This window comes from Phaseolus vulgaris, chromosome 10, assembly GCF_051622355.1.
Source record: "Phaseolus vulgaris cultivar YP4 chromosome 10, ASM5162235v1, whole genome shotgun sequence".
NCBI classification, from domain to species: Eukaryota; Viridiplantae; Streptophyta; class Magnoliopsida; order Fabales; family Fabaceae; genus Phaseolus; species Phaseolus vulgaris.
This window is the reverse complement of record NC_143507.1, coordinates 3,364,691-3,378,206: the sequence shown is the minus strand read 5'-3', so window position 1 is coordinate 3,378,206 and position 13,516 is coordinate 3,364,691. Positions and strand designations below refer to the sequence as shown.

General features: G+C 32.6%; 2 protein-coding genes across 4 annotated transcripts; both read right to left on the bottom strand.

Annotated features, from left to right (window-relative positions):
- Positions 1 to 4,420: 4,420 nt before the first annotated feature.
- On the bottom strand, positions 4,421 to 7,532 carry LOC137819242 (transcription factor AS1). 3 transcript variants are annotated; one of them, XM_068623028.1, is made up of 2 exons: positions 7,198 to 7,532; positions 4,421 to 5,818 (listed from the first exon to the last, which is right to left on the bottom strand). In XM_068623028.1, the coding sequence occupies exon 2, from the start codon at positions 5,759 to 5,761 to the stop codon at positions 4,715 to 4,717; it is 1,047 nt and encodes a 348-aa protein (XP_068479129.1). In that variant the 5' UTR covers positions 5,762 to 5,818; positions 7,198 to 7,532; the 3' UTR covers positions 4,421 to 4,714. The 3 variants fall into 3 exon arrangements, with proteins under 3 accessions (XP_068479129.1, XP_068479131.1, XP_068479130.1); XM_068623030.1 differs by having other exon boundaries at positions 7,310 to 7,488; XM_068623029.1 differs by lacking the exon at positions 7,198 to 7,532 and adding an exon at positions 6,209 to 6,519.
- A 2,161-nt stretch (positions 7,533 to 9,693) lies between these two features.
- Positions 9,694 to 13,177, bottom strand: LOC137819696 (transcription factor AS1). Its single transcript, XM_090296718.1, has 2 exons — positions 12,803 to 13,177; positions 9,694 to 11,114 (listed from the first exon to the last, which is right to left on the bottom strand). Exon 2 carries the CDS (start codon positions 11,059 to 11,061, stop codon positions 10,003 to 10,005), a length of 1,059 nt encoding a protein of 352 aa, XP_090152844.1. The 5' UTR covers positions 11,062 to 11,114; positions 12,803 to 13,177; the 3' UTR covers positions 9,694 to 10,002.
- Between the last annotated feature and the right edge of the window lie 339 nt (positions 13,178 to 13,516).

Below are 13,516 nucleotides of genomic sequence, written 5' to 3'. Positions count from 1 at the left end.
TTAGTAAGTTTTCTAGAATAATGTTTTTAAATGAATAAAAATATAAAATAATTTTTTGATTGAAATTAACTCGATTATAAAATTCAAATCAAATTAATTGAATTAATTTGAATTTTTAGTTTAATCCAATTTAAACTCATCGACATTGATACGATATGGACACGAAGATACGTATAATTTCTAAAATATAGGATACGAAACACAAATTTATATGTTATATAATTACAAATTATATAAATTGACAATAAAGATTGACATGAATAAGTATGTTTTATTTTTTTTTTAACAAAAAGATGTTTCTCATGGTTTTGGTTTCAAAATATTTGTTCCTTAATTTTATAATCATAATAAAATTTATACAATAAGTTTGATCTTTTAAAAAATTAATGTACTTTTTCTTTTTAAAATTGTATTAGAATCGTGTTAAAATTGTCAAAAATCTAACAAATATTTTTTTAAATTAGACACTTCACCGATATGTATTATACGAGTGTCATACGAGTGTTGGTGTCTGATACGTGTGTCTGACATGGACACACCATTTAAAAGGCGTGTCCGATACGTGTGTCAAAAGAGAGAGATCAGCACATTGTTGACTTGGAGGAGCTATTCACGAAAATAACTAAATATAATTTGAAGCTGAATCCAGATAAGTGTGTGTTCGGGGTAGAAGCAGAGAAGTTCCTTGAGTTTTTGCTGACTGAAAGGGGTATAAAGGCGATCCCCGACAAATGTATTGTCATCATAGGAATGAGGAGCCATGCCAATGTGAAAGAGGTCTAGCAGCTAACTGGACGCATGACTGCCCTATCTCGTTTCTTGTCAGCCAATGGAGATAAGGGGAACCATACAATCATGCAATGCAATTAGCCGGTAAGCAACAATTATCAACAGAAAATGGTAAATCCATAAAGGATCACAGCTCCGGTAATGTGATTAATAATATGAAAGGCTTAATGATGAGCCCATGCAGTATAATCGATAAATAAATGCTTGATGATGGAGAATGGTAAAGAGAAAGTACATGTTATGTTAAGCAAGTGAAGAAAAGAGTTTACTTTGTTGAAGAAGATCTTGATGGCGCAAGAGGAAGAGGAAATCTTAAAGAAGAAGTTTTGAGAGTGCGAGGAGTTTTCTGAAGAGTGAAAGATTGTGTGAGGAAGAAGACGAAAGGAGGGAGATTTTGGGGAAATGGAGTAGTGGAGTAGGAGTGAGAATTTCAAAGGGGAATGGCAAGCGACAATGCTTTCCCACCGTTGATGGATGTGCCACGTCTACGCTTGGGATTGAGTGTGGTGAGACGTCACCTCAAAAAACACTTTGTGCACTACGCCACACCTACCCACTGAGAAACCATCAGGTCAGCTGCCAAAGCACTCAAAAGCCTCTTCGCTTAGCCAAGCTCAGCTCGAGCCTGGGGGCTTGTGTATCGGGCAGGAGCACTCGGGATCTCGGGACCTCGATTTGAGCATGTGGGTAGGTCAGCTCAGTTGTTGGGCCCAGCGGGTGGGTCATGAGTTTGGTCAGTTTTATTGGTAAGCCCGATGGAAAATAATTAAAATAATAAGTTTTGTCAGGTATTAATAAGAGGTTGTTAGTTAAATATGTATATATGTTAATAGATAAGTGTATGCATCAATATATTTGTAGTTGTTAACTGAATATATGTATGCATAAAGCTGTTAATTGAAAATATAAAGTTGTTAATGAGTAGAAAGCACCCGAGAATAAAGGTGCATTAGATTCTCTTTTGTTGTAGCACCATGAGTGAAGGTGCCCGTGAACATAATGTTTTTCTGTTACGTATGCTTCCAGTTGAGATTATATTCTCGTGAGTGAAAGCCATTACAAGAGTAGTTATAAAAGGGGCTTGAGACCCAAGGTAAAGGTACGTTGTTTCTGAATACTAGACTGAAACTGAATACTTATCTTATTTTCTTAAGCTCTCACTGACTTGATCGTCGGAGTGTGATCAACAGGTAGAGTCCCCTCTGTCTCAATAAAGCCACGTTCCAATGAGACGAGAAGACGTAGAACAGAATCTAAAGGAGACAGGTTAGAAGCAGAACTTTCCACCCAAGTCAACCGGCGAGAACACATTTATATACTAATTTATTTTATTTTACTATTACTATCTAAATACATTTATATTATTATTATATAAATATGTTTATTTTATTATTATAATTAATTATTATTTATATTATAAATATATAATATTTTTTATTATAATATATAAAGTTTTATTTTATATGTGTATAAAAAAATAATTAAGGATAATTTTAACTTTTTACTGATATATGTAAATTTTTGTAAACTTTTACGGTTTTTCTTTGCATGGTAGAGGGGATTGTTGTTATCCCTCTTCCCCAAATCAACGTTTTTCAATTCGCTTAATTCATTGGAAACAAACCAACATTTTCTTTTCTTTTCTATCTGAGCGAATAGTGTTCACTCGGATGCAAACGAAACATTAAATGAGAAATTTTGTGGCGCTTTGGGACTTCCAAATCAGACAATATTGATGAAGTTGTACTACTTCCAAGCTCAGTTAACCACATAAGGGCAAGGTATGATGTTAGTTAGATAATAACTAATGAAAATGTTTATCAATTGTTAACTTGGAAGTCTTTATTTCCATTTCCTACAATGATTGAACTGTATGCCAAGTTAACAAGATCTACAGAGGAAATTTTGTGGCTGCTAAATGATGCAATCCGACTTTGCATGCTCATGTGTAGATCTTCTTCTTCAATGTTTTGGTTTGAATTTCTTGTACAAATGATGAATGATAGTGAAAACATGTAAGAAGTGTAGAAAAATTCAAAGAGGAGATGGAAATTATGACTTCAATCTAAGTGAGGTTAGACCAACACTTAGTTTTTAGATTGAGGTTGGGCCAACACTACTAGGAGGAGTCTAGAAATTTGTCAAGCAAGAAAATAACTCTAAAGAGAACTTTGACAAGTAGAAGTTTCTAAAAAAATGGACAACAATTCTTTACTCTAATCAAAGTTAAAAAACATGTACAAAAGACCCCTATTTATAAGAGAAAGTCTTTCAAAACCTCTCAAATGAGAGTGTGACAAGTGTCACCTCCTTATTAGTGCAAATCCTCTTTATTGGGAGAGTGACAAGTGACATGTCTTCATTGGAGGAAAATCCTCTCCATTAAGGAAATGACATGTGGACTTTCATATCATCCTTGTCTAATTTCCTATTTGCACCCCTCTTTTCCTATTTTACACCCTACTATCTTTTCTATTTACACCCTACTCTACTTGTTCCAAAAATAATTCCTAACTACCCTATACAATTTTTACAAGATTAGGAAGAAAACAAATATTCTTCAATTTATGAGTGTTTTTCCTCCAATAATACTCGATCTTTATTTATCTTCTTAACTAAAAGTTTCAAGACTAAATAGTTTTCATCACATATAAACTATATCATTTCATTCTCTTTTCATCTTTATTATTCTTTCAAAATTTTAATTCAATCATTTTTATATTATTAATTTATTTTCATTTTTAACCAAGAAATAAACAAAACTTTAATTTCAAAAAACAATTAAGAAAAAACAATGTTTGTTTTATTCCCCCCTCTCCTCCTCCCCTCCCCCCTCATACAAATTAAAAAAAAACTCCCAAAATTTAAGTCAATTTTTAATACATTTATTTAATACAAAACATTTTTCTTTTACTTTTTCCTATTTTGAAACATAAAAAATGCACTACATATATTTTTATTCATTTTATATTTCAAACTACTTTTTTAAAATCCTTTCAAATTTTTAATTGACCAATAAAAATTCACAAAAATTTAATATTTCCTTCCATTTTAAAATATTTATATTTTCTACAAAACCAAAATATATTTCACCTTACATAACTTTTTAATTTCTTTCCTCTCAAACGATTTAAAAAAATTTCTCCCAATCTTAATTAGTTTTTTCAAAATCAGTTTTTACTTTCAAAAAAGTTATTTTTAATTTTATTTTTCTTTCTTCTTCCTCACCCACCCCTAGAGAAAAAAAAATTCTCAAAATTCAACCATCAAGGAATCGAATTCTGTGGGGCATCAGCAACCACGAACCAAAAATGAAGGTCGAAGTTCGGTCTGGTAAAATAAAGAGTAAATTAATTATATCTCTTTTAATTCTTTGTTAAAAACAACCTATTTTCATTAAATAAATAAATAAAATCATAAATCATAAGCTAACTTCATCTAACTAAACAAAATATTTTTAAATTCAAAAAACCGAGAATTCGAATGATATAACTATATAAAAATAAAATAAAAAAATAGATAGTGACACATTATTTATGTACTTATTTTTTAATACCAACTATTGAAATAGAATCAAAGAACAATCTATATTCACTGTTCACATATTTTTTGCACCAATCAAACGTTCTCCATATAAACCTGTTTCAAACTATTATTATATATAAACAAGATTACCCAAATGAGTAGCAATTTCTTCAGAACCAACACATCCTTCCTTCACTGAGATGCAACACAGTTTGCAGGAAAATTAGAACACAGCAAGAATTCCTTCACTGAGATGCAACACAGTTGAAGGGAAATTTGAACACAGCAAGAATTCAATTCAGGAAGATGGATGCAACTAGTGCAAGATCAATACAAATAGATAGTTGGACTACAAGATCCAAACTACATAAAGAGCAAATTTCTGAATAATTTCTTCTATTTATCTTCCATTAGGCTCAGCAATTCTGGATATTCTGCATCCTACTTGTTCCATACACTTCACTACCCTCATGTGCTTTGCATTCCATTCCTCAACCAACTTCTTCTCCTTGCTTTCTGCATCTCTTCTCAACCCTGCTAACTGTTCTCTATATTCTGCTTCTATCCTATCCAAAGCAGCATTCTTTTCTTCCCCCAGAGCCTTAATCTTTGCTTCAATTTCCTCCATCTTTTCCCTCCTTCTGTTTCCCTTCTCTGCCTCCAACTGCAGCTCCACCCTTCTTAACAGCCATGCTGCCTCCTTCCTGTGCACCACCATAGCATGATGCCCTTCTTCCAACTCCTTGCAGCAGTCTATTAACTCTGAAACTACTATGCCATCACCATGAGGTGTTGTTACATTCAACCAAGGGGGAGGAGGTGCAGTTGATGAGAGACTGAGGGTCACAGAAGGGGAAGGTGGCATAATTGCTGGTGAGGGATTGGTGGTGCTAGAATTTGAAAGCCAAGGAGGAAGCAATGCTGCTGCTGCAGATGCAGGTGCAGGTGCAGGAACAGTTGCATGTGCATCAGTATGGATAAATGGTCCAGTAGAAGCAGCCATAAGGTATGATGATTGTGAAGGGTGTTCTTTCACTAGCTTCTCAGCAAAAGTCTCAAGAATGTGATCATATTTGGTGTTATCAACTGGACCAATTGCTTTGTTAATCTCTTGTTTCTCCCTTTGTTGCTTCTCCTTGAACACTTCCCACCACTTCCCTAACCTCTTGGCAGTTCTACCAGGAACTTCTGCAGCAATTTTCTTCCACTTGTTGCCGTGTTTCGCTTGAAGCCGGATCACATGGTGCTGCTCTTCCTCCGTTAGAGACCCCTTCTTGATGCCAGGCTTCAGGTAGTTCTTCCACCTTTCTAAGCATGACTTTGCATCCCTGTTCAGAGTTGTGTTCATGCGCTGAGACACAAGGTTCCATTCCCTAGGACCATACTCTCTAACATAAGCACATAACAATGCATCCTCTTCAGCCTTCCAACGTTGCCTTTCCTTCATTTCCAACTGCAAATCCCACAGCCCATTTCTTCAATCTTGAACTCTTCATTATTGTATCTGCATAATTCATGACAACAATGATTGCAAGATCAAACAATTAAAGACCTATTAACACAACAATAACATATCATTTCAACTAATCACAAAATTAAGGTGCAACACTACTAAACAAAGCTCAAACTATATATAATTTCATAAAAACCAAAGTTCTTGAAAGAAGGTAATTGCTTCAAATAATTTTCATGGCAATACAGTGTAACTGTTGGGTCAACAGTGACAGAAATTACAATGGATTTGAATTTCATTTACTTGCTTCTTGACTCTAGTGTTTGTCCGAAATTAACAGTTTACTAAAAGAAGAGTGATAGAAAGTTAATTTGATGACCAACAATAGAAACACAAATGAACTTTCTGCTAAAATTCCAAAGTGTTCATAATAATTCATACCGTGCTCAACATTGAAGCAAGATCATCTTCAAATCAATTCATGACAATGTCATGCCTAGCCTAATGCAGAAAACAGAATTCGCACTAAGAATAGAACACTTAGCACACTGTCAATATGCAGAATGCATGTGCAGCATACATAAACTACCAACCAAAGAAACATAGAGAATGACTATTTAGTCAAGATCTTCCAGAGACACGTGATGATTGAGTATAAAAGTTGAAAGCAGATTAAAATAATGGCTATTTTTGCCAAGATCTTCCAGAGAAATTTTTTAACTGGCATACTACTGAATTAAAAATGGCTGCAACAAACCTTTCTAAAACTGAATAATTCTTCAGGTCCTTTAATATACAGTTTTCAGAATTATTAATTATTATATAAGGGCAGTAGCCAAAAACAATCACATCACTCAATAAAACAACATTATCCTCCTTATCTTTTATTCCAAAATAGAATAATGGAATCTGAAGCATTGGTTTCGATGAGACAGATACACACTCCTTAATTTTTTCCATTGAATCACACTAATTTCAGGATTGGTTACAAGACTCCCAAGACATTAGGTAAGTTATTCAAGTCATCATGGAATCAGCTATACAAACTCAAAAACAAAGCATAAATGCATAGTGGAAACTACTGGAATAAAAGAAAACACAACAATGTTCCACAAATATTGGTACTGGTTTATAAAATAAATATTCAATAAAAAGTAAGCATTTTAAAAATATAAAAAAAAATCCCATACTTAAAAAGGCATAGGATTTAAGAATCATTCTACAAACAAAACTTGACTCAAAACCAAAGCAAAGATAACTAAGCCGAAACAAACAATGGGAGCAAAACAACACCAAAACTTCCACAATCTAGAGCCCTTAAACAGCATCAAAAGAGAAAATCAGAAAGAACAAAACTTGAAACTTCACCAAAAGTGGGGAGGCACAGAGAGATAGAAAAACAAAGAAAAGAACAGTTTTTCAAACCCCACCATCCTAAAGCCCTGAACCCAAAGACAAAGTCATCCTTGGTTGGTTGGTTGGTGAGTGAAATGGTGAAAAATGCAAGAAGAAGAAGAAGGGTTGAAGTTGGTCCCTAACTACCTAGGAGCTTGGTTCATTGTTGATGGAAGAGAGAGAAAATATTTGGTGGGGTGGGGGTGTAGGTAAAGAGATGGAATTGGACAAGACAGGGCACAGGGTCACAAGAGAGAAAAAAAAGAGAGGAAAAAGGCATTAATAGAGCAGTGTGGTACTTTGGTTTCAGTGCTTCAAAATGCCACACTCCCTCCTTCACTCCTTTCTAAATTATTCACTCTGCAAATCCTCTAAGAATATACCTTCTCTTTATTTAAATTTAAATTTAAATACACTATTCAATCAAAAAATTAATTAAACTTTAACTACTTTCATCTTATTTAATACATTCTGAGATATTTTGTGGATGATGATATGTTAAGACTATGAACAGTAAAATATACATCTCACACTTCAATAAATTAATATTTTATTTTATTTTTTAATTCAAAATATTATTAGATTATTATTTGTTAAATATATGTTTTTCTAGTGTAGATGGTATTAAAAAAACTTTTTTTCATTTTAAAAAAATCATATATTTACAAATATTGAATTATTTCCTATTAATACTGTTACAAGGATAAGAAAAAACAATATTTTATTGAAATGTGAGTTATGGGAAAAAATGAAGAAATTTTAAGAAACTGTAAATTAGTGTTTCTTATTTAATAGAATTTTGATACATTGACAAAAAAAAATTAGATTACTTCATAATATAACTGCTAAAATCTTTTACTGAAATATAAATTATATAAGAAAATAAAGAAAATTTAAAAAAATTATAAATTGGTGTATTTATTAATTATCAAATTAACATTTTTTTAAAATATTTTATCATCTTTAACACTATCTAGCCAACAAAGTATTGGAATGATAGTAGATTCAATCTTCTTACATCAAGTTTTCGAAGAAATAGTTGCCAAACAAAACTATAATGTAATGAATATTTATATTTATACTGATAATACGGAAATATAAATCATAGAATATATTTTAATTAATTAAAATTTATTTTCACTAAATTTTTCATTTTTATATTAAATTTTAATGGACATAATTTAAGGAAAAAATATTTTTATTTGAATCAATAAAAGGAAATTATATGAACTGTGTTTTCATCCTTTAATATTTTTAATTATCGAATTGGAAGAGTGTGTCTAATTTTGTACAAATAAAGGCGTTCTTTTTTCTATTTTATAAACTTGGATGCAATTTCATATATATTATTTTTTAATCATTATTAGAATTTTAAGTTATCATAAAATATAAATACATATACTAGGACGTTAAACTTAAATTTTATTAATGATGTTTTTGGATTAATGAGGAGATTTGAAAAATTGAATTTGGAATGATTTTTAGAGAAAAGTAAGATTGTTTGGATTGGGATATATTAGACTAGATTTCTATAGAAAGTTTTATTTAAGTTTGAGTGATGAGATGATTGTGTAGAAATTTTTAATTTTAAAAAAAATATAAAATATAAATTTACAAATTTATTATTGATTTTAAAAATATTTGAATAATAATAATTTAATTAATTAATTTATATATTTTTATAATTAATATTATTATATAAATAATTATATTTATTTTTATTAATAATATTATTAAATTGATACAAATAAAATTAAGGATAATTTTAATTTTTTAATGATATTATGTAAATTTTTAATAATTATAAAATATATTTAATTGTATTTCCTTACAATTCTTTGCATATTTGCAAAAGAAAAAAACATGAACTCAATTTCTAAATTTTAATAATATTTTATTTCTTGATTTTCTCACTTTCTTTGCTTTTCTTTGCAAAAAAATCACTCCCAGAAACCAGAAACAAATAATGCATAAGTGATATATCTATGCATGTGTGTCTTGTACGTGTTTGAATCAGAGAGAGGGAACAAAATGAAAAAAAAAAGAGAAAGAGTGAAAAGTGTAATTGTTTATATTGAAGTTGTTTTTAAAATAAAACAAATGAAAAGAATATAAAGATTGTAGTTGATTTAACTTATGTAATATAATAATTTTTTGTAAACAAATAAAATTCTTAAAACAATTTGATATAAATAATAATTTTTAATATATATGGGAGGAAACTTGTTTTTGAAAATGTTTTACACTAATTCAACCCAATGGTAGTGTTTAGTCTCTACTTATTCAAGTCAAACTTCCCCAATAGCATTTCTAAAACAATAAAAGAAAAAGAAAAACTTACCAGACTTTAAAAAAAGAACTTGGTAAACTAATTTTATCTAATGGAATAACTCATTTCATTTTTATTTTATTTTCTTCTCTTTCTAGAAGTGTTTCTAGGAAAGCTTCAAACATGTCTAAAGATTAGATACATTTACATAGAATCATTCAGCAAATGCCACTCCAAGAAAAGAATTTGGAGGCAAGTATGGTGAGGAAAAAAACTAAGTTCACATACTTGGAAGTGATGATACTATAATTGAAGTGCTCACAGAAATTACTCAAGTGGTACAAACTGATAGCACACATCTACAACACAAATATACCAAGATCACAACAAGCACAAAATGCAAACAATTGAAGTCATAAGAACACCTATATCCATTTTACCACAAAACTATCTTCATCTTGTGAACTGCATATAATTGAAGTCACAAGAGAACCTTTTTTCAAAAGCTATCTTAATCTTGTGAACTGCATATAATTGAAGTCACAAGAGAACCTTGTTCCAAAAGATATCTTCATCTTGCATTTGGCTCAAGCAGCCCTCCTCTGCATCCAATCTGCTCTAGCAACCTAGTAAGCTGCAAATGCTTTGCAGTCCATTGTTCTGCTAACTTTTGTTCCTTGTTTTCAGCATCTCTCTTCAATGCAGCTAACTCTTCTCTGTATTCTGCTTCGATTCTGCACAACGCAGCTCTCTCCTCTTCCTGAAGAGCCTTCATCTTTGCTTCAAACTCTTCCATTTTCTCCCTTCTTCGGCTTGCCTTCTCTGACTCCAACTGCAACTCCACCCGGCTTAACCGCCACCCTGCCTCCTTCTTGTGAGCACCCAAAGCTCGTTGTCCCTCTTCCAACTCTTTGCAGTGCTCCACCATCTGAGATATCAGCATGTTTTCACTGAAAGCTGGTATATTCCCCAAAACAAAAGGAACATTGTCTGGTCCCCTATCAGGTTGCAACCATGAGAATGGAGGTGCAGCAACTGTTGAGGAAGAAAGACTTAGTGTCACAGAAAGGGAACTTGGGCCAGCAGCAGCAGCAGCACTACTAGAATTGGAAAGCCAAGAAGGAAGCAAGGCTGATGCAGGTGCTGGTGTGTCAGTACGCAGAAATGTCCCATTAGAAGCAGCCATAACAAATGATGGTGAAGGATGTTGTTCCTTTACTAGTTTTTCAGCAAAACTCTCAAGAATGTGCTCGTACTTGCTGTTGTTAATAGGGTCAGGGATTCTATTGAGCTCCTTATTCTCTCTTTGTTGCTTCTCCTTAAACACTTCCCACCACTTCCCTAACCTCTTGGCAGTTCTACCTGGAACTTCTGCAGCAATTTTCTTCCACTTGTTGCCGTGTTTCGCTTGAAGCCGGATTACAAGGCGCTGCTCTTCCTCCGTTAGAGACCCCTTCTTGATGCCAGGCTTCAGGTAGTTCTTCCACCTTTCTAAGCATGACTTTGCATCCCTGTTCAGAGTTGTGTTCATGCGCTGAGACACGAGATTCCATTCCCTAGGACCATACTGTTTGACATAAGAACGTAATAAAGCATCCTCTTCAGCTCTCCAACGTTGCCTCTCCTTCATTTCCAAGTGCAAATCCCACAGCCCATGTCTCAAATCTTGAACTCATCGTGTCACTGGAACAATTGTGACACTCATAACATCAATTCACAAGAGCATGGTGAGAAATAAAGAAATATCAAACAGAAAACGATTTCATAAAATCTTCAAGCATGAGTCAACAACTAAATCAGAAGATCACTAGTTGTTGGATGATTCCTGTAAAAATAGCTATGCATTTGGATCAACTTAAAGCTTGGAGATAGCAAAAAACAGCTATGTAACAAAAGCCAAGTAGGGATCAGGAATAAAAAGAGACTTACAACAGAACCAGATTATCTCAAGAAGCAATAAGAATAATTCTTCAAGATGAAACTCAATACATATACAACACAAATTTCATAGGAAGACAAAATCTACCAACAGAAACTGACTCACAACAGCATTAAATTATCTCAAGCAGCAATAAAATAACACTTCAAGATGTAACTCACATTTTTTTATCCATTACAAATTTAATAGGAAGGCAAAAATCTACCAGATAGAGGCATAATATTATTTTCTCACAAAGGTAATCTATTGCAATAGCATTGCAGTGATGCAATACACCATAACATATTAAAATCAGAGTCCATATGACAATGGCAAACATCTGACAGAATTGTTTTGTTTACAAAACATGCTTGAAGGATAAAGCAATAACTGTGAAGTGAAGTATCAAAAATAAAATCAACCAACCAGCACGAAAAATATTTAGCAAGAAAGAAGAAACATGGAAAGAACACATAAACCTCGAGGATGAATAACTTCAATGCAGTTAGCTAAGTACCTAAGACGAAACCACAATCGCCATGCGAGTGTTATAATATTTTACTAGTACAAATCAAATAGTCCAAAATAGATTGACGAATGTAATTATGTATTAATGTATCATACTTATTTTTTTGCTCAGAAGTTAGTATATTAGTTTCAACTGGACAAGAACAAGAAGACGACCAAACGGAGTTGGCTACATGGATCAATTTCTAGCCTTTGTTATTAAGCAAACAACAATGTGTAACACAACACCTTCCAATAACAACCAGAAGTTTAAGTGACGGAATTTTGAAAATTACGAGTCTCCATTGAAATATCATTTTGAATTAGTTCATATATTCCTCAAGCAACATGATAATGAACCATGAACTAATAATTGAAATCAAAGAGAAAATCCAAGTGATTAGATGAATAATCATAACATCAGCCGTGAGAAGTGCAAGGACCAATTTTAGTCAAATTAACCTCAAAAAATCACAGATGAAAAAAAATACATTCAGTGAGAGTAAACAGAGCAAAAAGCACACCAACACCCCCCCAGAACAATTGTATTGCACGAGGACACACAGAGATAATGGATGACAATAACTATAATAATCAACAGAAAAACAAAAACAAAAAAGTGAGCAAAAAAGTATCAGCTCCGAAATCAAGAATTCCAGAAAACAATGAGAGAACAGACAACCAAAATCCCTTTTTTGAAATGAATTATATAAAAAAAATATACCCAGCTGTCGCAATTTTTTATCCATCAAAATCACATCACCAAGCAACTTAAATCAAGCGCGTGTTGGATTTAGCTTATTCAAAAGTAAAATAATGACCCTTTTTAAAAATAATGAGAACAGTGAGTTCATTGAAAAGTGGGCAGCAAAGGAAGGACAAACAAACATTGGAGATAGTAATAAAAAACGAGTCTTTTTGAGAGAATGAAGAAACTGGAGCATACCCAGATGGGGAAAAGCGAAGGAGAAGAAATGGGGAAAGTGAAAGTTGGAAGGGGGAGTAGTCAGCAGCATGTTGTGGGGAATGAAACGGCGGCGTTGAGAGAGAGGGGAAGAAGGAGGGTCAAAAGGGATGGCATGTTGAGGAAGATGATGATGATGATGATAGGATGAGTGTGAGAGAAAGGGAGAGTGGGGTGGTGGGGAGAAGACAGAGCACTGAAATGGAGCAGAGAGAAGAGAGAGAAAGTGAGAATAGACAAGACAGGGAAGAGAGAGAAAATGGGGACAGGTGTGTACGTCGGTTTCAGCGCTTAATATGCGAGAAAGATGGCACGCGAATGATAAGGGAGGGAAGGAGCGAGGGAAACGAAACCACCACTAATATACATGTATTCATCAATCTATACACTAATAAATATATATAATAAAAAGTAAATTTATAATTAAATAATATAAAAAATATTAAAATAATAATATTAAAAGTTTGTAATGTGATTGTATGTTATTTATTTTAAGAAATTATGAGAAAAACAATAATTTTACTAGATTATGAATTCGACTTAGTAGAAAATGGAGACAAGAAAAAAAATTTATTTTGGAGAATGAGATTATCCTTTGTTGTTGAGTACCAAAAGAGAGAAAGAGAAAGGATGGAGAAATGGAAAAGGAAAAAAGTGTGAAAAGGGAGACATTGAATTAGGAAGATACTAGACAAA

Coding starts and splice junctions, on each gene's coding strand:
- LOC137819242 (XM_068623028.1), bottom strand. CDS start 5,761: ATGAAGGAAAGGCAACGTTGGAAGGCTGAAGAGGATGCATTGTTATGT.
- LOC137819696 (XM_090296718.1), bottom strand. CDS start 11,061: ATGAAGGAGAGGCAACGTTGGAGAGCTGAAGAGGATGCTTTATTACGT.